This window comes from Notolepis coatsorum (genome assembly GCF_963971535.1).
Source record: "Notolepis coatsorum genome assembly, chromosome: 15".
Taxonomy (NCBI): domain Eukaryota; kingdom Metazoa; phylum Chordata; class Actinopteri; order Aulopiformes; family Paralepididae; genus Notolepis; species Notolepis coatsorum.
The window spans coordinates 76,229,134-76,251,011 of record NC_140179.1 but is presented as its reverse complement, the minus strand read 5'-3'; the positions used below and the strand labels follow the sequence as shown (position 1 = coordinate 76,251,011).

At 42.6% G+C, this 21,878-nt stretch overlaps 2 protein-coding genes across 2 annotated transcripts in view; both read right to left on the bottom strand.

Annotated features, from left to right (window-relative positions):
• Positions 1-6,709, bottom strand: part of LOC311242093 (cytochrome P450 2F2-like) — a gene marked incomplete at both ends in the record, with an annotated part of 41,045 nt that extends 34,336 nt beyond the window's left edge. The window contains 2 exons of the mRNA XM_084331044.1: positions 3,946-4,108; positions 6,548-6,709. Of these exons, the coding sequence (XP_084187170.1) occupies positions 3,946-4,108; positions 6,548-6,709 (325 nt within the window). The remainder of the gene's footprint in view (positions 1-3,945; positions 4,109-6,547) is intronic.
• A 2,544-nt stretch (positions 6,710-9,253) lies between these two features.
• The window catches only part of orc5 (origin recognition complex, subunit 5), a 28,629-nt gene continuing 16,004 nt past the window's right edge, over positions 9,254-21,878 (bottom strand). Inside the window, exons 7-15 of the mRNA XM_084330251.1 lie at positions 20,414-20,544; positions 19,461-19,509; positions 18,130-18,220; positions 15,365-15,420; positions 14,450-14,562; positions 13,870-13,917; positions 11,911-12,021; positions 10,555-10,667; positions 9,254-9,647 (exon numbers count right to left, since the gene is read on the bottom strand). Of these exons, the coding sequence (XP_084186377.1) occupies positions 9,602-9,647; positions 10,555-10,667; positions 11,911-12,021; positions 13,870-13,917; positions 14,450-14,562; positions 15,365-15,420; positions 18,130-18,220; positions 19,461-19,509; positions 20,414-20,544 (758 nt within the window). The 3' untranslated portion in view covers positions 9,254-9,601. The remainder of the gene's footprint in view (positions 9,648-10,554; positions 10,668-11,910; positions 12,022-13,869; positions 13,918-14,449; positions 14,563-15,364; positions 15,421-18,129; positions 18,221-19,460; positions 19,510-20,413; positions 20,545-21,878) is intronic.

The following is a 21,878-nucleotide window of genomic DNA, read 5'->3' as shown; positions in this document are numbered from 1 at the left end:
GAGGACAGGAAGATACCCTGGGGTCTACATTTTTGCATCACGTAGGTGACCTGATGTTAAAGACACCAGCCTTAGAGTGAGCACCGCCACCTGTACTTGTGGGCGTCCGCGCCTGTAAAGGGGAGGGTGGGATTTTATTTCCTTTTATATTTCATTTGTTGCCACTGGTAGTCCTCCTTGATCTCTGTGTTGCTGTGTTTTATAAATAAATACTATTATTTTGCTAATTGTTTCCTTGGTTTTGTGTCACTGCACCCTCACCTACCCTGTCTGTGGCCTTGTGTTGCGTCCCCTTACTGGGATGCGTAACAATAATATTCATTATTACATGGCGTTTTCACATTCGCCGAAATGCTTGCTTGTGATTGGTCAACAGCCCCCCGACAGCGGTCATTATTTTTCAATAATGGCCGCTGTTTTTTCAATAATGACCGCAGTGCGCAGCTGTTGGCAATCAAGCCCACTGACACACACTGTTTCAGTGCAATTCAGTGCTGCCGGCGATGACAGGGGGCGGAGCGACGAGCGGAGCCAGAACACAGCGGAGCCAGAACAGAGGCTGCTGCCCGCGATAATAATAATCACTTTATTTGGGCTGACAGAGCCACAGAACAACTGCGATTTGTCAAATGAATTAGGTATATTGTTAGTAAGTTAGCCATGTAATAAGCGGGATAATGTATAGCTTTACTCGGTCATTGTCGCAAAATAATTGACCTTCACTGACGTTTAAAACACCTCGCCGAAGCGGCTCGGTATTTTAAACTACGTGTCGGTCAATTATTTTTTGCGACAATGACCTCGTAGCTATACATTATCCCTTACTTAATTTCATTGATAACATAGTGCTGCGATTGAATTTTCTAATAAATATGCATGATCAAGTTCAACAACGTGTGCTTTTATTTTGATATTCCTTATTTCCATGTTGAAATTACGCGATACATTAACACATTGGGTGCCACGCCCCTTCCGGGAAGTGCATAGGCCTTGCCACCCATTAACCCCATGTAAGCGCTCACCTTGTTTGTAGAGCTAAACCTATATTTTATATTATAGCTATGGATCTAATAACGCTGTCGATTGTCAGTGGGTTTCTTCCGGTCAACGTGCGAAAAACAGATACTTTTTTCATCTATACATTTCTGTTTTATACCGTGGTGAATATGAGTATAGTTGTAGAGTGATCCTGTGTAATCCCAGGGAAGTCCGTCAAACAGCCCTTTAGTGAAATCTACTTATCACGTTGCCATTTTTCGCCTGATTATCGAATCATCCTGAAGTCAACGCTAGATTATTGGTATTATGTTTCCTCGTGCATGCACGAAAGGGGACGGGGGAAAACCGGCCCTCCGTGCGTCTATCGCAGCCAACACACACACACACAGGCTGCAATCGCGGCAATCGGATCAACGCAAGATTGGTAATATATAGTCCTTACCTTGTCTCTGATGTACTGCAAAAAGAATAATCCAATTATCTGATCGCCATTCCAAATATTCATTGCGATCGTTTGTCCGACGTTATCCAGCATTGCACATGAACGGGCAGGCGGATGAACTCGTCGAGGCAACCGTGGTGACCGCTTGTCTTGCCGGAGTGTTTAGAACCCGCCCCCACACCACAGCTCGGCCGACAAAACAAACCACATTGTTTCAAATGGAGTGCAATAGCGGCCGCAAGGCGTTAGGCGGCGGTATTTGCCGTCTGCGATCTCAGACACATTCAGGACAGCATGCACAAGGTGCCTCGATTGATTATGAATGGCAATAGTGAATAAAAGAAATAACGAAACAGAAACGTAGATCTACGTTTCCGGCACTCAACGGTCGGGCCACAGAAACGTAGATCTATGTGAACGGCACCCAAAGTGTTAAGTGTGGGGTCACCAAAAAAATATCCTAAATCAAATGGGGTCGTGGTAAAAGTTTGAGAACCCCTGGAGTAGAGGAATACATTATTAACAGATGAGGTTGGAGTAGCAGGAATATATTAGCAGATGAGGTTGGAGTAGAGGAATACATTATTAACAGATGAGGTTGGAGTAGAGGAATACATTATTAACAGATGAGGTTAGAGTAGAGGAATACATTATTAACAGGTGAGGTTGGAGTAGAGGAATACATTATTAACAGGTGAGGTTGGAGTAGAGGAATACATTATTAACAGGTGAGGTTGGAGTAGAGGAATATATTATTAACAGGTGAGGTTGGAGTAGAGGAATACATTATTAACAGGTGAGGTTAAAGTAGGGCAACCTGAAGGAGCCTGAAGGATAGGACAGCTACTGAGAAACTTTGCTTTTAAACGAGAACAGAGGTTAAGCTTGTCTAAATCTCTTATTTAATCTAAAATCTGGACTCAGTCTGGTATCAGGTGTTGATATTAGGGGGGTGAGTCAGGTGTCAGGCAACCCACAGGTGTATGACATCAGTAATTAGTGATAGAGATCAACCCACAGGTGTATGACATCAGTAATTAGTGATAGAGATCAACCCACAGGTGTATGACATCAGTAATTAGTGATAGAGATCAACCCACAGGTGTATGACATCAGTAATTAGTGATAGAGATTTAAGCCTACTGCCAGCAGGCAAATTTAAAGAAATATAATCTGATTGATTGGGGTAATGAGGGACTTAAAATTAGCCTATAGATATGCATTTAACTTGTCGGCAAGGCTATTGAGCCGTACTGTATTGTATCCATTCTGCAATCTGTTAATAAAGTTTTCAATTAATCAATCAATCAATCAATGCCGTTAGAAAATCAGGATTTCTGCTATCAACACCTGCTCGAAATAGATGGCTGCTCCATCTGCCCTTCCCCAAAGGTCCGCAACCTGGGCATTATCCTGGACTCCACCCTTTCCTACCAAGCCCATGTCAGCTCCCTCACCAAATCCGCCTTCTTCCATCTCAGAAATATCTCCAGACTCCGACCATCACTTTCCGACTCCACAGCTGAGACCCTCATCCATGCCTTCGCCACCTCCCGCCTGGACTACTGCAACGGGGTCCTGTCCAGGGTCCAAAGCAAAACCCTGGACAGGCTCCAGTATGTTCAAAATTCAGCTGCCAGGGTTCTAACCCGCACCAAACCCTGGCAGCACATCACCCCCACCCTCATCCACCGCCACTGGCTCCCCATCAAATCCTGCATCACCTACAAAACCCTCCTGCTCACCTACAAATCTCTCCACGCTCTGGCACCTCAGTACCCCACTGATGTCCTCCACCCGTACACTCAGTCACGGTCCCTGCGATCCACGGACACTGTTCAGCTCTCCATCCCCCGAACCAGACTGCGGACCTTCAGGGACAGAGCTTTCAGTGTGGCAGCTCCCACCCTCTGGAACTCCCTCCCCGCTGAACTCCGCAACGCCCCAACTCTGGACTCCTTCAAAAAACGGCTCAAAACCCACCTCTTCAACTTGGCCTTTAACCCCTAATTTCTCACTTTGTATATTGTGTCTGTTCACTATGTTGTTACTTTTGTTATTTTCCCCCCTATGTAAAGCGACCTTGGGTCTTTTGAAAGGCGCTATATAAAATGAAGCTATTATTATTATTATTATTATTATTATTATTATTGCTGTCTTTTCAGGTGAGGCGGCCGCACGCAATTATCCTGAGTATCAAGTCTGGTTCGAATTAACGAGAGTGAATCAGCCTTCGAGGAACAGGGAAAGCCTGGTTTCAATCATCAGGTTAATTTAATCTGGCTAATGGGACTTTTGATCGACTTAGTTGAACCAGGGCCCTGAAATGCTGTCTTTCTTGTTGTTATTTACCTCTGGTCTGTACTGAACCTCCTGGACCCTGGACTCACCTCTGGTCTGTACTGAACCTCCTGGACCCTGGACTCACCTCTGGTCTGTACTGAACCTCCTGGACCCTGGACTCACCTCTGGTCTGTACTGAACCTCCTAGAAACTGGACTCACCTTGAATCTGTACAGCTTCATTAATCAACATGTCTGACATTCGTCCAGAGAAGTCCGCAGCCTTGGTGACTAGAGCCTCCTTTATGGCCTGAGCCCCATTGAGGACAACTGCTCGTCTGCCACCAAAGAACAGACTGTAGACATTCCCATATCGCTTGGCCAGCTGGGGAGAGATAAAACAAGGAGCCCGGGTTATGTAAATGATGACAGCAATGCAATGACACCAACAAGACAACAAGTTTAGTAGAGCGCAAATCTCCACCATGTGTCAGTCAGACAGTTTGTTCAATGTGCATGTCCCATCCTATTGTGTGCATTCCGCTATTTAGGCATTTTTAACTGTGTGTGTGTGTTTCAAATCTGAAATAAAAGACTTGTCGTTGACCGATTAAAAAGATATTCAAGAATTTAGGTCCTTAGCCTGCTGTAATCCTATGTGCGATGTTCCATCCAAACGTATTGCTTAAAATATACACTATGAGGGCGCCCAAGTGGCGAACCACGTAACACGTTGCGTCGCGGCGCGGCCGACCCGGGTTCGATTCCCGGACCCGGCGTTCTTTGCCGAATGTCTTCCCCTGCTCTGTCTCCCATTTCCTCCTCTCCCCCTCTCTCTACCGGACTGCCCGGTAGTAAAAATGCAATAAAAATCTACAAAAACATATTTAAAAAATATATAATATATATACACTATGACTGCTGTTGTGACATGGTTATGGTCTTTACTTTTGGATACATTTGGGGAAAAAACGCTACTCATATTCATAAAGTCTGGAGAGATTGATTTATGACGTGATGTCATTTTGGGACCGGTACCGGACCCGTCTGGCTTAAGAGGTTAAGGGGTTGGCGGCTACATGGCGCAGTGGGCAAGGCGCTCGCAACGAATGCACATTGCTTTCAGTTAGCTGGTCGTCCACAGTAATACACATTGGCCGTATTACGGGGAGGGAAACTGAAGGGTGGGGATCGGGCGTTGTGGACAGCGACTCCTACAGGTCGGTTGGTGCGCCTGCGCAGTAGAATCAAGAAGCGACGGGGGCGGGGCCCCTCCAAAGCCCAGACCCCCGACGCTGAAAGATCGAGCCGCGCAGGTGAAAAGATGCGACGGCTGTTACCTCGAGTATCGGAGGGGACTCGTGCTATGTATGATTTAGTCCACATTGCAGCCGGCTTGTGGGAGGCAAGAAACAACGTTCGAAGACAGGGGAGGGTTGAATTGGACGATATGAAAATTGGGATGGGAGAAAAATAGAAAATGGGAGAAAAAGTGGATCAAAAAAAAAAATAGGTTAAGGGGTTAAGCCTAAAATTTCAACCCAAACAGCAATAACCTAAAAACTATGCTGAACTTGGATTTGTATTTCTGGATACTATCATCAGCAGGTATATGGTCTATCACAGTGGTTCTCAAACTGTGGTACGTGTACCACTAGTGGTACTTGGTGGTACTGCTGGTGGTACTTGAAAACATTTCCAAAAAAGCTAAAAAAAAGTTTTTTTTTTTTTTGCAGTCAGGCCACTGAACTTAGAAGCAGGCCAGGCCAGTGTTTCTGGTTGCGGCAGCGCGATAGTTAGATAATCTAAGTGGGGAACAACCAGGAGATCACTGTGACAGAGAGTAATGCAGTCTAAACAGTCATACATCTTTAATTCAACTTCAGCCCTGATCATAACCATTTATTTTTAGATTTCTTGTAATGTCGGATAAAAAATGAAATATTCCCACTTTTCTGAAGAGTTGGTGTTAAATCTGACATTACAAAAATCCATCAAAATATGTGTTGCTGCTAATCATTGACACATGCCTAGCCTGTAATAATCCCCCCCAGAAAAATGTACTTTGCATTCGATATATTGTAAATATTTTACTTTGTGTTTTTTTTAACAATAATTTGTGATGCCATCACACAAACTGGCATTTAAAGGGTAAACATTCAAAAATGTATTGAATGTGTTTTCTTTTCTTTTTTACAATAATTTGTGATGCCCACCAGAATGCAGGAAATTAAGTTTTTGTAACAAAATAATTGTGTGTGTGAGTGTGAGAGAGAATGACGGACAATTGCTTGCTGTGTGAGAGAGAGAGAGAGATAGAGAGATAGAGAATTAAGTACATTTGCTGAAATACAGTTGTTCTTAATTTTCTCACTTGCTATGTGAGAATGTTAGTTATTATGTTCTCAATGCCCCTTGCATTGTATGAGTTGTGTGGAAGCGTTTGCTAGTTCTAGTGCTATCCCTTTGTACATTGTGGCTGTGTCTGACAAAAGTTAACTATGAATAATGGTATTAGGAATACATTTGCCTCCTACGTGAACTGTGCATAGCTGAATAGACTATTTTAACGCCGGTCATATGGTGGTACTTGGAGAGCCAGCTACGTTCTCAGGTGGTACTTGGTGTAAAAGGTTTGAGAACCACTGGTCTATCAAATATAATAACATGATATTGAATGAATGAATACACTGAGTACAAGCCGACACCTTCCTATTACTGAATGACACTCTCGTTTGCACAATGCCAAGTGTCCCAGCTGTTTAAAAGTCCTTCTTCAGTCAGTTCCCTCGCCTCCCGCCACCTGATATGTAACAGACTTTACCTTCTCCAGATCTGGGAGAGGGTTCCTCAGGTTGAGGTGCAGCAGGTTGCCCAGCAGAGGGATGGGACGGGGGCCCGGAGGGAAGTCTTTGGGCCTGTGGCTCCGGAGGAGGAAGAAGAGGAGGCAGAGAGCCATCCAAAGGAGAACCAGATATCCCAGCATGATCCCAACAATCCTTTATTGCCACACAACCAGGTTGGTGGTATTTATAGACCGTTTCTGCCACGTCATGGTCACTGGCTGATGGCCACTCTGTCAACATTTATGAACTTTGATTCATTCAGATAAGACAGTAGATTTCACAGCTAGAAAGAACTGTACGCACAGCGTCAAAAATCATTGGCTGTGATCTTCTTCTGTGGCCTCCATATATGCCACACACATCAGGCGGAAAGGGGAGGTGATCGGTGACCCCTCTCACCCTGCTTACTACCTCTTTAACCCCCTTCCCTCTGGTAGAAGACTCCAAAGTTTCAGGTGTAGGACATCTTGTTTTAAGAATAGCACATATCCGGAGGCTGTCGGTTGATTGATTGATTGATTGATTGATTGAAAACTTTATTAACAGATTGCAGAATGGGTACAGTACAGTACAGCTCAATACATACAATTGTTAAGGGGATGCAGACCAGAGAAAGACTTTCGTCTTGTTTACATCAGGGTCCCCCATTTTCAATTCATCGTAACATATGTGACATACATGACATACCGATAGACAGTACTGCTACATCTATACATTTATGACATACCAGATTTGCAATTACAGTACTGTTTGTGATACAAAAAGAGTCCAGAAAGAAAAAAGTATATACATTAGACGTAGAAACTGTACATTGGATTGGGTAGGTGGGGACTGTACATTGGAGGTGGTTGGGTGGGTGGGGGGGGGGGGTTGGGTAGGAGTGGGGGGGGGGGGGGGGGGGGGGTTGGGTAGGAGGGGTGGGTGGAGGACACTGTACAACTGTACAAACAACACTGTACATTGGATTATTGACAAGACCATACTTGGTAATTTACTGTACATTGGAGGGGGTTGTGTTCGGACATTTACAGGGGCCAGTTTCGAGTTGCAGTCTCCCTTAGGTGTTTTTTGAGAGTGTTTTTGAAAGTGGGTAGTGATTCACATTCCTTTACAGCTTTGGGTAGGGCGTTCCACATTGATGTGGCATAATTGCGAAACGTGTTTAGTCCCTTGTTTGAGCCGAATCTGGGTTTAACATGATTTGTGGAGCTCCCTCTGGTGTTGTGATCGTGGTATTCACTGACCTTTGGGAAGTATTTTGTCATGTACATGGGTACCTTGGTCGTGTAGTGTATCTTGTAGACCAGGCCCATTGCAAGTTGCTGTACTCTGTCGTCTACTCTAAGCCATCCTAGGTTGTCAAAGTGGGCAGGGGTGAGGTGGGTTCTAGGAGTAAGGTCAAGCAGTAGTCTGACCAGTTTGTTTTGAGATGTTTGTAATTTTGTTTTTAGCGCCTTTGAGGTGCTTTGGTACCATGAGGTGCAAGCATAGTCGTAGTACCCTTGAATGAGTGCTCCTGCTAGAGTCTTCAGGGTATTCTTGTTTACCAGTGAGGAGATCCGGTACAAGAATCGAGTTCGTTGGTTGACTTTTTTTATTACATTGGATGCCATTTTGTCACAGGAAAGATTTGCCTCTAGGATGGAACCCAGGTAGGTAATATCTTCTTTCCTTGTGACAATATTGTCACCCACTGTAACTGAGAAGCCGTCGGTCTTGCTGAGTTTGTTATTTGAACCGAAGAGAATGGACTCTGTTTTGCCCATGTGTAATGATAGTTTGTTATCAGCGAGCCATATGCAGATTTTGCCTAGTTCTGAGCTGAGGGTTTTTTCAACCTGTAACTTGTTCTTGTCAGAGACCAGCAGGGCTGAGTCGTCCGCAAACAGGAACAAGTTGCAGTCACAAGCTGACGGTCACCTGAACTCAAGCCCTAATGCACAGGCACTTTGTACCATAAGGGCTAGCACTAGCCGACAGGCAGGCAATATGCACTTTAAATGGAGCACTGAGCTCTTTTATGCACTGTAGCATTTTAAAATGTTTGTGAAATACTTCTACTTCAGGGATTGCATTGTATGTATTCTTGTATGTTTTATACTGTTTGTCCACTGTTTTATGATGAAATGAGCATTGCACAGAGACAAATCCCAATCAACCATGTGTTGAAATGGCAATAAAGTATCTATCTTCCTACTTTATAGTCCCGTGACTTGAGAAAATGAATCAAGGAATTCTCCAGGACGATGGACGCAGAAGATGCACCATGATCACATTTCACCTTTTTTATAATGACGTGGCTAGATCCTATTAACAATTAGGATATCTTGAAACATCACAAAAATAAACATATATAGTTCCATCTGTATTTTACGTTAGGGTTAGGACAGTGAGGTTAAGGTAAGGTTTCGTTTTTATAAAACGCAATCGTTTAATTGCTTGATGAGAAGGTCTTACCCTGGCCGCCTCAAAGCCTTGCAATTTCATTTTATTGTATTTATTTAATCAGAACAAATAGATAATACATCTAAATGTATTTAACATCACCCCTTATGTAGCAATGCTAGGCTCTTCTATAAGCTTACCTGACTAGTGTGATGAATGTTTACTCATCTCTACTAGGCTCTGTTACTGTATATCTCACTGGATTTCTGATGGACCAACAAACACACAGCAAAACAGTCTTACTTTTTTAAACAAAGACACTTTATTTTAGTATACAAAAACAGTATCAATAGTACTAAGAGGGGCTCCACAGTGGCTGTGGATTGCAGAAGGAATCTAAGCAGGTTTATGCCATGAGCATCCTGCAGCTTGTCAAGAAAGAAAACAGTGTCAGCCACAAGGGGGCACCAACACACAACTGGAATTCTTCAGAACTGCAAACCGCTCTCGTTTTGCCCCCGAGGGTGACTCTCATGGGGCCAAGTGCTCTCTCTCTACGTTTCTCTTCTTTCTCTACTTGTCCATCAGTGTGTTGCAGTAGAAGATCATCTTCTTCGCTCATCCCCCTCCCTCGTGCGCGGAAGGCTTTACAGGAAGTCGTACAGGTACTTCACAATGTCAAAGTTCACAGTCCTGGAGAAAAAGAAGAGGATAAATGTAACAGCAAATACTGGAAAATATTCAAACACCCTTCAGCAATCTTTTTCTTTTTTTATCTACTTTTTCTCCCATTTTCTATTTTTCTCCCATCCCGATTTCGTATTGTCCAATTCTACCCTCCCCTGTCTCGAACGGCGTTAGGCCATGCCTCCCACAGGCCGGCTGCAATGTGGATGAAGCCTTGCATCACGTGTCCCCTCCGGTACACGAGGAGGCAGCTGTCGCATCTTTTCACCTGTACAGCGCGATCTCTCAGCGGCGAGGGTCTGCGTGGGAGGGACACGCCGCCCTCGTTGCTTCCTGATTCTGCTGCGCAGGCGCACCAACCGACCTGTAGGAGTCGCTGTCCACAACGTCCGATCCCCACCCGCCAGCTTCCCACCCCCTAATACTGCCAATTGTATTAGTATGAACGACCAGCCAAGCTGGTAGCAATGCCAAGAGCTGGGCTCGAACCCAGCATCTCCTGCATTAGTGGAGAGCGCCTTGCCCACTTAGCCGCCCACCCTTCAGCAATCCTGCAATACAGTACAATGCAATGCAATAACATTTAAGGCCACCTAATCATCCTTTCCCCTTAATTGACTGATATCAATCCCTGTCTCCTGAGCCGTTCAGCCATTGTGTAGTGTGATGTGTATGGTAGTCATTGAGCCTGCGTAGCCCAAGGTTGGGTGCTACCAGTGGTGGTGAAGGAGGCAATTTCCACCCTACATTGTAAAGCGCTTTGAGCGTCTAGAAAAGCGCTATGTAAATGCAATTCATTATTATTATTTAATAAAATGTTATTAACCACACAAGATGTACATTTGTCAAATATTCAATCATACCATGTCATATAACCAATTGCTGATGGTTATGGATACACACACACACAGACCTGGATATGGCACGGATGAAGTCGAGAGAGATGGCACATTTGTACTTGGGGGAGTCCAGCTGATCGTCGTGCCCCACCTGACACAGCAGCTGTAGGGTCACCAGGGAGGAGATCTGCAGACAGAAGTACAGGGATCCAGGACATTACTTTCTCAGGGTTCCCACAGACATTGCAAAATGAAATTCAAGTACTTTCCAAAGCACCATTTTTCATTTTAAAAAGGGCATTTAAAAGGATACAATTCACTTTTAAATTATATTTTTATAGGGGGGAAATCGGATCCAATATTTATGGCTTAAAACCAATTTCTGACAATTAGTTACACTAAAAATATATATATATATTTCAATCAATTTCTTGATTCAGAACAATTTGATCATGGATGAACAAAACATTAAATGCGAATGGTTGATTTGAATTTCAAGGACCTTTTAAGCACCTTGTTAAAAATAGGCAGTTTTCAAGGAATTCCAGGGCTTGATTCTTTGTTTGTAAATCACTTTAAACACTTCAAGGACCTTGTGCATACCCTGTAGATACCAACCACTGGGCACAAAAGTTTGTAAAAAAAATAGAAAAGAAAATAGCATGAATTCACAATAGCTGCAACCTTTTTGCCACACCTCCTTTTAGCCAATTGGCATGAACACACACACACACAGAGAACTTCACATATATACACACACACACTTGACATCCATGCCAACTTTCAGCCTTTCAACCTGTGGCCACTAGAGGGTGGGAAAATGTCTGTGGACCGAGTGACCTATATAGAGCTGCTGGTCGCAGCTTAGAAAGATGTCGTCATTGTGATTAAATGGGCATACTCCTTGCTTTAAAAGGTGAACTATCATTTGAAACGTGTACTCATAATCACATGGATGGAATAAGCATGTAATAATATCTACCATATAAATAAAGTAATGAGTAAATAACAGAACACTGAACTCTCCACACACAAGTACACATGAGCACACACATACACACACACACAACACACATGCTGCAATCGCTTTAAACAAAATGTCACTTTAAACAAAATGGAAAGGTCACTTTAAAGGAATGAGGAATATAAAAGGTCAGATATAGTAAGAATAGCATAATGCGTTAAAACTGTATATTGTATAGTAGTGTACATATGACCCAGTGCCTTCTCAGGAATTTAGCATGTCTATTTTTATCATGCACATCTTACAGTATGTCTTCTTATTACCTTTTTTTTATGTCTATTTTATTATTAGTATTATTGCACAATCGATGCGGGCATGACCACCCGCATTTCACTGTATGCCCTGGTATGTATGTGACAAATACTCTTGAATCTTGTACTCATAAAGCGTGTGCTGGTGGTCTGACCTGGGAGAAGATGCTGGCGGTGGGAGCCACTCTGCTGTCCACCACGCTGTAGAAGATGGCCAGCAGGCGGTCCAGAGGGAAGGGCTTGGGGCCCAGCAGGTGGTTGCTAGTCTGGAGCAACATGAGGAATACGATAGTGATAAGTTAGGCTGGTAAAGATATGCCTCCTAAAGTGTGTAAACGGAAGTACATGAAGTACAGACTACAGGGTTTCCGGTTTCGACAAAGCAATTATAGAAACGTGTGAAGTGCACAATATTTCCTCATTTAAGCCACTGCAACGGCTTTGCCTGAATAATTGACTACATGACCGGGACGTTCTAGCTTGTTTGCCGACAGGATTCGGGAAAAGTTTGGTCCGTTCGGAGGCAGCTTCCACTGGGAAGTACATACAACGGAAATTGTACCCCAGACACCTTCGGCAGTAGTTCTTTACCAGGCTTTATCTCACGGAGGAGATAAAACTGGGAACGAGGTTAGTGATAAGTCAACTCGTTGAGTAATCGGAAAATATTATCATGTAATTTTTTTTTAATGTATTTCACCTGTATTTAACCAGGAAAAAGTCTCATTGAGATAAAAAAAAATCTCTTTTACAAGAGCGTCCTGGCCAAGATAGGCAGCAGCACAGTTACAATTTCACATTTACAGATGAAAATAATAATAAATATACATATAGCAAACTTAAAACAAAAACAAGGACAATTCACAGAACCATTTAAAGTCAGTCAAAACATCTGCAGCCAGATGTGCTGGATTCCATATCGCTTAGAAGGGTTTTAAAAGCAACCAGTGAGACCAGCTCATGCAAGTTCAGGTGGTTTTGTAGCTGATTCCAGGTGGAGGGAGCTGCATATCTGAACGCCCTTTTCCCCAGTTCAGTACGGACCAGAGGGACAGTTTGTAAAAAAATAAGCCCTTGGGAACGAAGACCATAACTGCCCATACTTTTTTGGAGAATGTACATCTGTAGGTAAGTTGGCAGTTCTGGGTTAAAATACATATTCTATGTCGATAGCCTTGACTAGTTAATATAGGGTTAACTAGCTACAGCTCAGACACTGGGGCGACAGTGTCTCTTGTAACAACGTAGGGCGGGGCGATATGGCCAACATTTTTATCACGATATATCAGGATAACATTTTTCATATTGTTCGATATCGATAATTATCGATATTTTTATTAGTATAAAAAAAGATAATACATTTATTTTTATTTTATTTAAACAACAAATGCATGTTTATTTTGCAGCAATTCTTTGTCGTTGGCGCCATCTTCAGTGTTACAGCCCCTCACACCCCAGTTCTCAGGCTGCAGCTGGTTTGAAAGCAAAAGTACCAAAAATAAAGTGGGTGTGGCTCCAGGGGAGTTGAACAGTTCTGGCTCTGCTAGTTTATTTTCTATCTTTTGGCGCTTTTTGCACCGTGACTCACGACTGGAGACTAGCTCTGCTAGCACACATAGCCTACTGTGTACAGACGGTTTCAAACTGTATTTTAAATTAGAAAGCAAACAAAATAAATGGACAAGAGAAAAATAAATCTCAATTTGGTCAGTATTGTCATTTGGACAAGCAAAGCCATTACTTTAAGTTGCAGGCAAGAAAGACAAGTCTGTCCACTGTATCAGGGTTTTAAAGCTGCCCTGTTGCAGGTCACAATACAAATTTATAAAAATAAAAGTTGTATTATCGATTTTTTTTTATTATCGATTATTAAAATTTATCGCGATAATTATCGTTATCGTTTTATCGCCAACGGCCAAGGCAACAAGGTTTAGGAGATACTGTATGACATTTGGCCTGGACTCCAGTTCTTTGTGTAAAGACATACCAAATCCCCTAGAAACCATCCTTTGTTTTCATTCTCTCACCTCAGTGTTCTGAGATTAAACGTAAATACATGACTTACAGCTACAATGAGAAAAGGTAAACAAACAACTTGGCGTAAAATGTATTACCTTTTCATGTTTCTTCAGGAAGTTGCTTTTCTTTATTTTCCCGTGGTGCTGTCAGGCAGAAAAACAACAATATCAAAAACTTTAAATGAGGAGTCCCGCTACTGGTCAGGATCGATATCGGTCATAGAAGTCTGTTGGCAGTAGATTCAAGATTCAAGATCAAGAGATTTATTAGTCACATACATACACGAGACATGTAGTGAAATTAAGGTGGCCATGCCCGCCTTGATTGTGCAAAAAATACAAATAATAATAGAATCAAATAGAATAGATAATAAAATAGACATGCTAAAAAGTACTAAGATAAAATACAATACAATACTAAGCTTACGAATTGAAGGTAATGAGTCCTATATACACTACTATACAATATACTAGACAATATACAGTTATGCTATATATAATTATACAAAAACAGTTGTTTTTTAAAGTGACCTTTTTTTTCTTTTCTAAAGTGACCTGTAGTGTGTTTGTGTGTGAGAGAGTGCAGGATGTGTGGTGTGTGTGTGTGTGTGTGTGTGTGTGCGTGCGTTCATGTGTGCTTGTGTGTGGAGAGATCAGTGTTCCAGTGTTCCAGTACCTTGAGGAAGAAGCGCTTGTCAGTGCGGGCAGGGTTGTAGGACGCCAAGTAAGCAGCGATCAATAGGAACTTGGAGTAGTATGGGAGCTCCACGTGGGCATGTGCAGACAACCCTGTGCCAGGAAGACAAACCAAACATAACTGTAACTGGAAAAGATAACCACATTGGTCCTCATTCCTTGGTACGTGAAAGTTACCAAGGAATTCCTTCGTAACTCGATTTACGAACTTACTCGGCATTCTCGAACGGCTTTGTATTGTAACTTCGGATTTATGTAGGATTTACGAACTCGAAAGGCCGGTGTGGGCACGTGTTTTCAACAGCCGTCTGTGGGAGAAGTCCTTGGGGATTGCTCAAAATCTCTGAACCAGCAGCTTAACGATATATTGATTTCATATCTGTAAAAATAATGCAATATTTACATTGCAAAGAATACTATTAAATTATTAAATTATCTATTTTTTTTCTACTCTTCCAGTGTGTAGCACATATGAGGAATCCAGTGTGTGTGTGTGTGTGTGGTACCTCTGATGAATCCAGTGTATGTGTCTAGTACCTCTGATGGGACCAGTGTGTGTGTCTAGTACCTCTGATGGGTCCAGTGTGTGTGTGTGTGTGTCTGTAGTACCTCTGATGGGTCCAGTGTGTGTGTGTGTGTGTGTGTAGTACCTCTGATGGGTCCAGTGTGTGTGTCTGTAGTACCTCTGATGGGTCCAGTGTGTGTGTGTGTGTAGTACCTCTGATGGGTCCAGTGTGTGTGTGTGTAGTACCTCTGATGGGTCCAGTGTGTGCGTGTGTAGTACCTCTGATGGGTCCAGTGTGTGCGTGTGTAGTACCTCTGATGGGTCCAGTGTGTGTGTGTGTGTGTGTGTGTGTAGTACCTCTGATGGGTCCAGTGTGTGTGTGTGTGGTACCTCTGATGGGTGCAGTCTCCTTCTCCTCCAGTAGTTGCTGCTCCTCCCACTGAACACTAAACACAGACACCAGGAACAACACACCACACCACACACACACACCAGGAACAACACACCGTCAGGACAAAACAAGACTATACTACAGCCAAGAACATTTATAACTAGACTATACTACAGCCAAGAACATTTACTAGACTATACTACAGCCAAGAACATTTACTAGACTATACTACAGCGAATAACATTTATAACTAGACTATACTACACCCAAGAACATTTATAACTAGACTATACTACAGCCAAGAACATTTATAACTAGACTATACTACAGCCAAGAACATTTATAACTAGACTATACTACAGCCAAGAACATTTATAACTAGACTATACTACAGCCAAGACATTTACTAGACTATACTACAGCCAAGAACATTTATAACTAGACTATACTACAGCCAAGAACATTCACTAGACTATACTACAGCCAAGAACATTTACTAGACTATACTACAGCCAAGAACATTTACTAGACTATGTACTGTATATTACGGCCAAGAATAAAAATGTATATGATTTGTTCATTTCAACAGTATCTGAAGCAGTTTCATGTTTACAGACATACAGTAGTCTACAGTTATACTTGTAATTTCAGATTTTATTATATGTACAGTATATTTTTTATATGATATATTTAGATCTGATCATAAAGATGTCGTGAGATCACATTGCCGTCTGTCCACTCCACACGCAGCTCCACACGCAGGGCTGAAAATGCTTGCCATGCATCTCGTGTGGCTTTCTTTGTGTCTGCATGACTTTTTCTCGCTCTTCTTTTCCATCTCTTTTACATTCATATATTATGCATTGTGGCCAGATTGCATCCAGACGGTTTAGAATTCCAATCGCAACGCGAGTCAGGCTACTCCAGGATGTGGTCTGGCTCCAGTCTACTCCAGGACATGGTCTGGCTCCAGTCTACTCCAGGATGTGGTCTGGCTCCAGTCTACTCCAGGACATGGTCTGGCTCCAGTCTACTCCAGGATGCGGTCTGGCTTCAGACTACTCCAGGACATGGTCTGGCTCCAGACTACTCCAGGACGCGGTCTGGCTCCAGACTACTCCAGGACATGGTCTGGCTCCAGACTACTCCAGGACGCGGTCTGGCTCCAGACTACTCCAGGACATGGTCTGGCTCCAGACTACTCCAGGACGCGGTCTGGCTCCAGACTACTCCAGGACATGGTCTGGCTCCAGACTACTCCAGGACGCGGTCTGGCTCCAGACTACTCCAGGACGCGGTCTGGCTCCACACTACTCCAGGACGCGGTCTGGCTCATCAGATCACAACACAAGCCAAGCCTGATCAGGGGCCACCCGGACCTGTCACTTAAAGAGTCTCAAGATCCCATCCTTTACTCTAGTGGTGGGGGAAAATATCGATACAGTATAGTATCGCGATACTTTGCGTGACAATACTGTATCGATACAAGGACGGAAAGTAGCGATATTTTATTATGCAAATAATCAAAACATACATAAAGCTCAATATAATTTTTTTTGCCTACAATTATTATCTTTTTTTTATGAATATCTTTTTTTCATTTTAGGTCCGAAAAACTGGAAATCCAGTTAAAAACTGAGAAATCACATCCCTGATGCACTCTTCCTACTATACTAATATGTCTTTACTACTATGCACTCAACACTGCAGCACTCAAGTTTCAACACTGTTTGATGAACATTGTTACTCAGCTGAAAGAGTTGTACCCTTCCCCCTTCGTACAGAACTTGTAAGTCGATTTGGATAAAAGCGTCAGCTAAATGACTAAATGTAAATGTAAAGATTTAGATAAAAGTCTGTTAAGTCTATCTATCGCTGAATGAAGTAACACAATGGTGAACGGGCCTATGGCCCACTGATGAAAGTCCAGCATTACCAAGTATTATGAACAGTCTGTGGCAACATTCCCGGGAAAAGAACTTGCTTAAAATGAAAAGATATAAAAGAAAAAAGTAAATAAACTACTAATCGAAAAGGGTACATAATGTACGTTCCATTATAGCCATAATGAATATATTTACATATTGTACTGAACATGTGCAATGTGTACATATTACAAATAAGTACATATATTACATATGATTTGGACTTTTGCTGATACAAAACGTTATTATATTACTTATAAGTCACATTAAAACATCGGGCTTCATTTATCAATATTCTTGTATGTGTAAAAGGTTGAGGGTTGATGGTATGCCACAATTGACTTAAAACACAAAATATGCATGACAACTGTTTCCAAGGATTCTTTATAATAAGCTGTTTGGTGGAAATGAGTTGGAGTGCATAATTAGGTGTATTTTGCTTGATAAACGAGGCCCATTACAACCTCAGTCATTACTAGGGGTGTAACAATGCATCGCAATACATCGATCCTAAGGTGACGATTCAACTGCATCGATTTGAACATGTTAGAATCTATTTGAATTTATATATTTTTTTCCTTTAAATTATTATTATAATTTTTTTTTAATATAGGTAGATTTTATTATTGACCTATAGTCCATTCATGCTGAGTGAATCAGTTCCCCCATAGCCACATTTGTGTATACATTTTTTTTGGGGGAATTAACTGATCGAAAATGTATCGAATCGCATCGAATAGTGGTCAAATGAAGAGGATGCATTGAATCGTTGCCTGAAGAATCGTAATCTAATCGAACCGTTGTGGGGTCAAATATTTACACCGCTAGTTATTACGGACCTGGACACCTCCCGGAGATACACCGTCTGCATGGCCTTCTTCAGGTGAGGCTCGATGTTCCTCCACAGTTTGTGCGTGTCGTTCTCCTTCACTGAGGGCATGAGATTAAATGCTCATCATTAGGGATGGGAATCGAGTTGCTAATTGTCCGATTCCTGGAATCGCATGCCTCCGTGACTATCGATTCCTCTTATCGATGCCATGTTTTTCCGACAGTTGCGCATTTTAAAACAATAACGTTTTACTAGATGTTACTTATGTGTCAGTTATGTTTTTACTTTTAACCTTTATTTATACAGGTAGGTTATTGATAACGAATTCTCTTTTGCAATAACGACCTGTTGAATGCAACTACAGTTCAATAGATTAAATTAGTTTAAGAGAATCTCAAATACATTATTTTATTTAAGTGTATAGTTCATTTAATTTTTGTATTTTTCTGACATGGGGGCTCAACAATAAATGATAAATGACTATCAGAAATGTCAAGTTGCATGTTGTTATTCTAACCAGCTTAGTTCTGTTGAATTTCCAATTTATTTATTTAAATGATACATTTATCAGGAATCGATGAAGAATCGGATCGATAAGCAGAATCGAATCGATAAAATCTTATCAATTCCCATCCCTACTCATTATGGAAAAGAGACAACTGGTCTAAGGCTGAGACGATATGCCTTTTGGAAGAATCGATAAATCGGGACATTTTATTATTATTATTTTTTTTATTATTATCTTTTCCCCCCTCCTTTTTCCGTTTTTCTCCCATCCCAATGTTAGTCGTTATGCCAATTCCCAATCCCCTTCCTGGTCGTTGTGCACTCTACCCCCTACCGTCGGTCCGGGAGGGCGGAGACTATCACATGCTTCCTCCGACACATGTGTACCCAGCCCACCGCTTCTTTTCACCTGGCAGCGCGGACTCTCAATGGGGGAGTGTAATGTGTGGAAGGTCACACTACCTCTCCCAGATCCTTCCCTCGCTGTGCAGGCGCCCCGACCGAACTGTAGGAGTTGCTGTTTACCAGGCATGCGTTGCTCATGGGACGGAGTTGCACGCCGTGCAACCAGTCTGTGAGCAGAAGCACGTGCACGCACGGATGTGCACGCACGTGCACACAGGAATGCGCTGCAGTCGACTGATGCGCCAACTCGCTAAGTACTACTTTGCATAACAATACGGCCGGTCGTCAGGTGTGTTCAAATACGTTCTCAGATACATTCACACAAAACTTGTGAATGAAATGTGTTACATTCCATTCGTAGAGGCAATTAGGCACTGTCTTTAGTCTGTGCACACGCGAGGGAACATTTATGAGCATGCACGGTACCTTTGCCTTCCTCCAACGGCTCGCAGAACTTAGAAAAATTAAGGGAAGCCTGTGTGAAGAGAAAGAATTAAGTATATGAGATTGTTGAAAAGAAATAAACGTTCAAAACCAAAGAAAAATGCACCCTGATTGATGTGTGTGTGTCAACCTGACTGTCAATAGAGGCCTTTCACAGAACAGAATGTTTGTGTAGTTCTGCTTCTTCCAGCATGGCTGCCTGTAACATAGCAACCATTGTTTTGCACATGGCAATGGAAGAGACAACGGTTGCTAATATGTGTTGATATGAGAAATATATAAATAAAAAAAAACATATAATTTGGTGTGTTATTTTCCAGTGTTTTACCCACTCTACTGCTACACAGAAATTAGGCATTTTAATTTGAAAGTGGTTACCACTGGTTACAGGCAGCCATACTGGAAGAAAGAGAACTACACAAACATTCCGTGCGAGGCCTTTATTGAGCGCATACATAACTAGAAGGTTTCTGTGCGTCTGTGTGTCTGTATATGTATATGTGCAGTGCATGTATATACAGGTGCAGCTCGATAAATTAGAATATCATGGAAAAGTTATTTTATTTCAGTAATTCAATTCAAAAAGCGAAACTCTCGTAGATTATAGACTCATTACACACAAAGTGAAATATTTCAAGCCTTTATTTGTTTTCATTTTGATGATTATGTCTTACAGCTCATGAAAGCCCAAAAGTCTGTATCACCAATAATTTTTTTTAAATAGATGAATTTTTCTTTTGTATATAGAAATGTCGGCCTTCTGAAAAGTATGTTCATGTATGTTCACTCAGTACTTGGTTGGGGCTCCTTTTGCATAAATTACTGCATCAATACAGCTAAATATATAGACTTTTCCACGATATTCTAATTTATTGAGCTGCACCTGTGTGTGTGTGTGTGTGTGTGTGTGTGTGTGTGTGTGTGTGTGGTCTGACCAGGTGACGGAGCTCTCTCAGGTCCCTGCAGACCGAGTAGAACACCCCCAGCAGGATGTTGATGTAGGAACAGTAGAGCTCCGGAGAGTAGGCTGGATGGCTGTCCTGACCCAGGATCTGCTGAAGCTCTCCTGCCGTGCACACGCACACACACACACACACACACACACACACACACACACTTCAATTAGAGAATCCACAGATACACTTGAATAAAACACTGCCCACAACGTTTTGCACATAAGCCAGTGAAAAGCCTACGCAGCTATCTGACGAAGCAGGTGTACTTCAGCCCACTAGCCACTCCCCTCGTCATCGATTGGTTGATTCATCGGTCAGTTTGGTCTTAGTCGTCCAAGTTTGATTTTTTTGTCCTTTTTTCTCTCTACGCTGAAATGAGATATTTCCTGAAAGATTATAAGTACATCTCTGCTATTGTCTTTAAAAAGAGGTCGTTCTGCATTATTGTTGCATGTGGATTCTTATTTTCTTAATATATTTGCAGATGACATCAACGAATCGATTAGTCGACAAATGCTATGACTAGTAGTGGTCAAATTAATGTTCTAATGTCAATATGGGGGGGCCATCTGTGCAAAAAAAACTATTGGGGGACCCTAGCAAAAAGGCACATATACCTACCCGGGACCCGACAGAGAAATACACAGACGGCCAGGAGACTACAGGGGAGTGTTTCAATTCAACATTTGCCAATTATGGGGTGGCTGAGTGGCGCAGTGGGCAAGGCGCTCGCCACTAACGCAGGAGATGCTGGTATCGACTATCGAGCCCAGCTCTCGGCGTTGCTACCGGCTTGGCCGGTCGTCATACTAACACAATTGGCAGTGTTAGAGGGTGGGAAAGCCGGTGGGTGGGGATTGGACGTTGTGGACAGCGACTCCTACAGGTCGGTTGGGTGACGCCGGTGCGACGGAAGCAGGAAGTGACGGGGGCAGCGTGAGCCTCCCACGCGTTACTCCTCGCCACTGAGAGTTCGAGCTGCTGCGGTGAAAAGATGCGTCAGGCTGCCTCCTCGTGTACCGGAGGGGACATGTGATGCAAGGCTTCTATCCTCACTACAGCCGACCAGTGGGAGGCATAGTCTAGCAACGTTCAAGACAGGGGAGGGATGAATTGGAAATACGAAATTGGGATGGGAGAAAAATAGAAAATGAGGAGAAAAGGTGGATACAAAAAAAAAACATTTGCCAATTATGCCAATAAAGAGGGAATACAGTTATTCCTCTCTCCATGCGCAGTTCAAACTTCAGCATTATGATGGTAAGATAGGGGCATGTGTGAGTCTATGTCAAGAACTGCAGTATCTTTTTGAATCTATTACAACAGAAGGGGTCATGTAGTCTCACTCTCCCTCTTTCTCTCTAAACTATCCTCTCTGATCCTTCCAGATGTGAACTTCAACAAGGATAAACTAGGAGGGACTTTCTAAAGGCTCAAAAGGAAC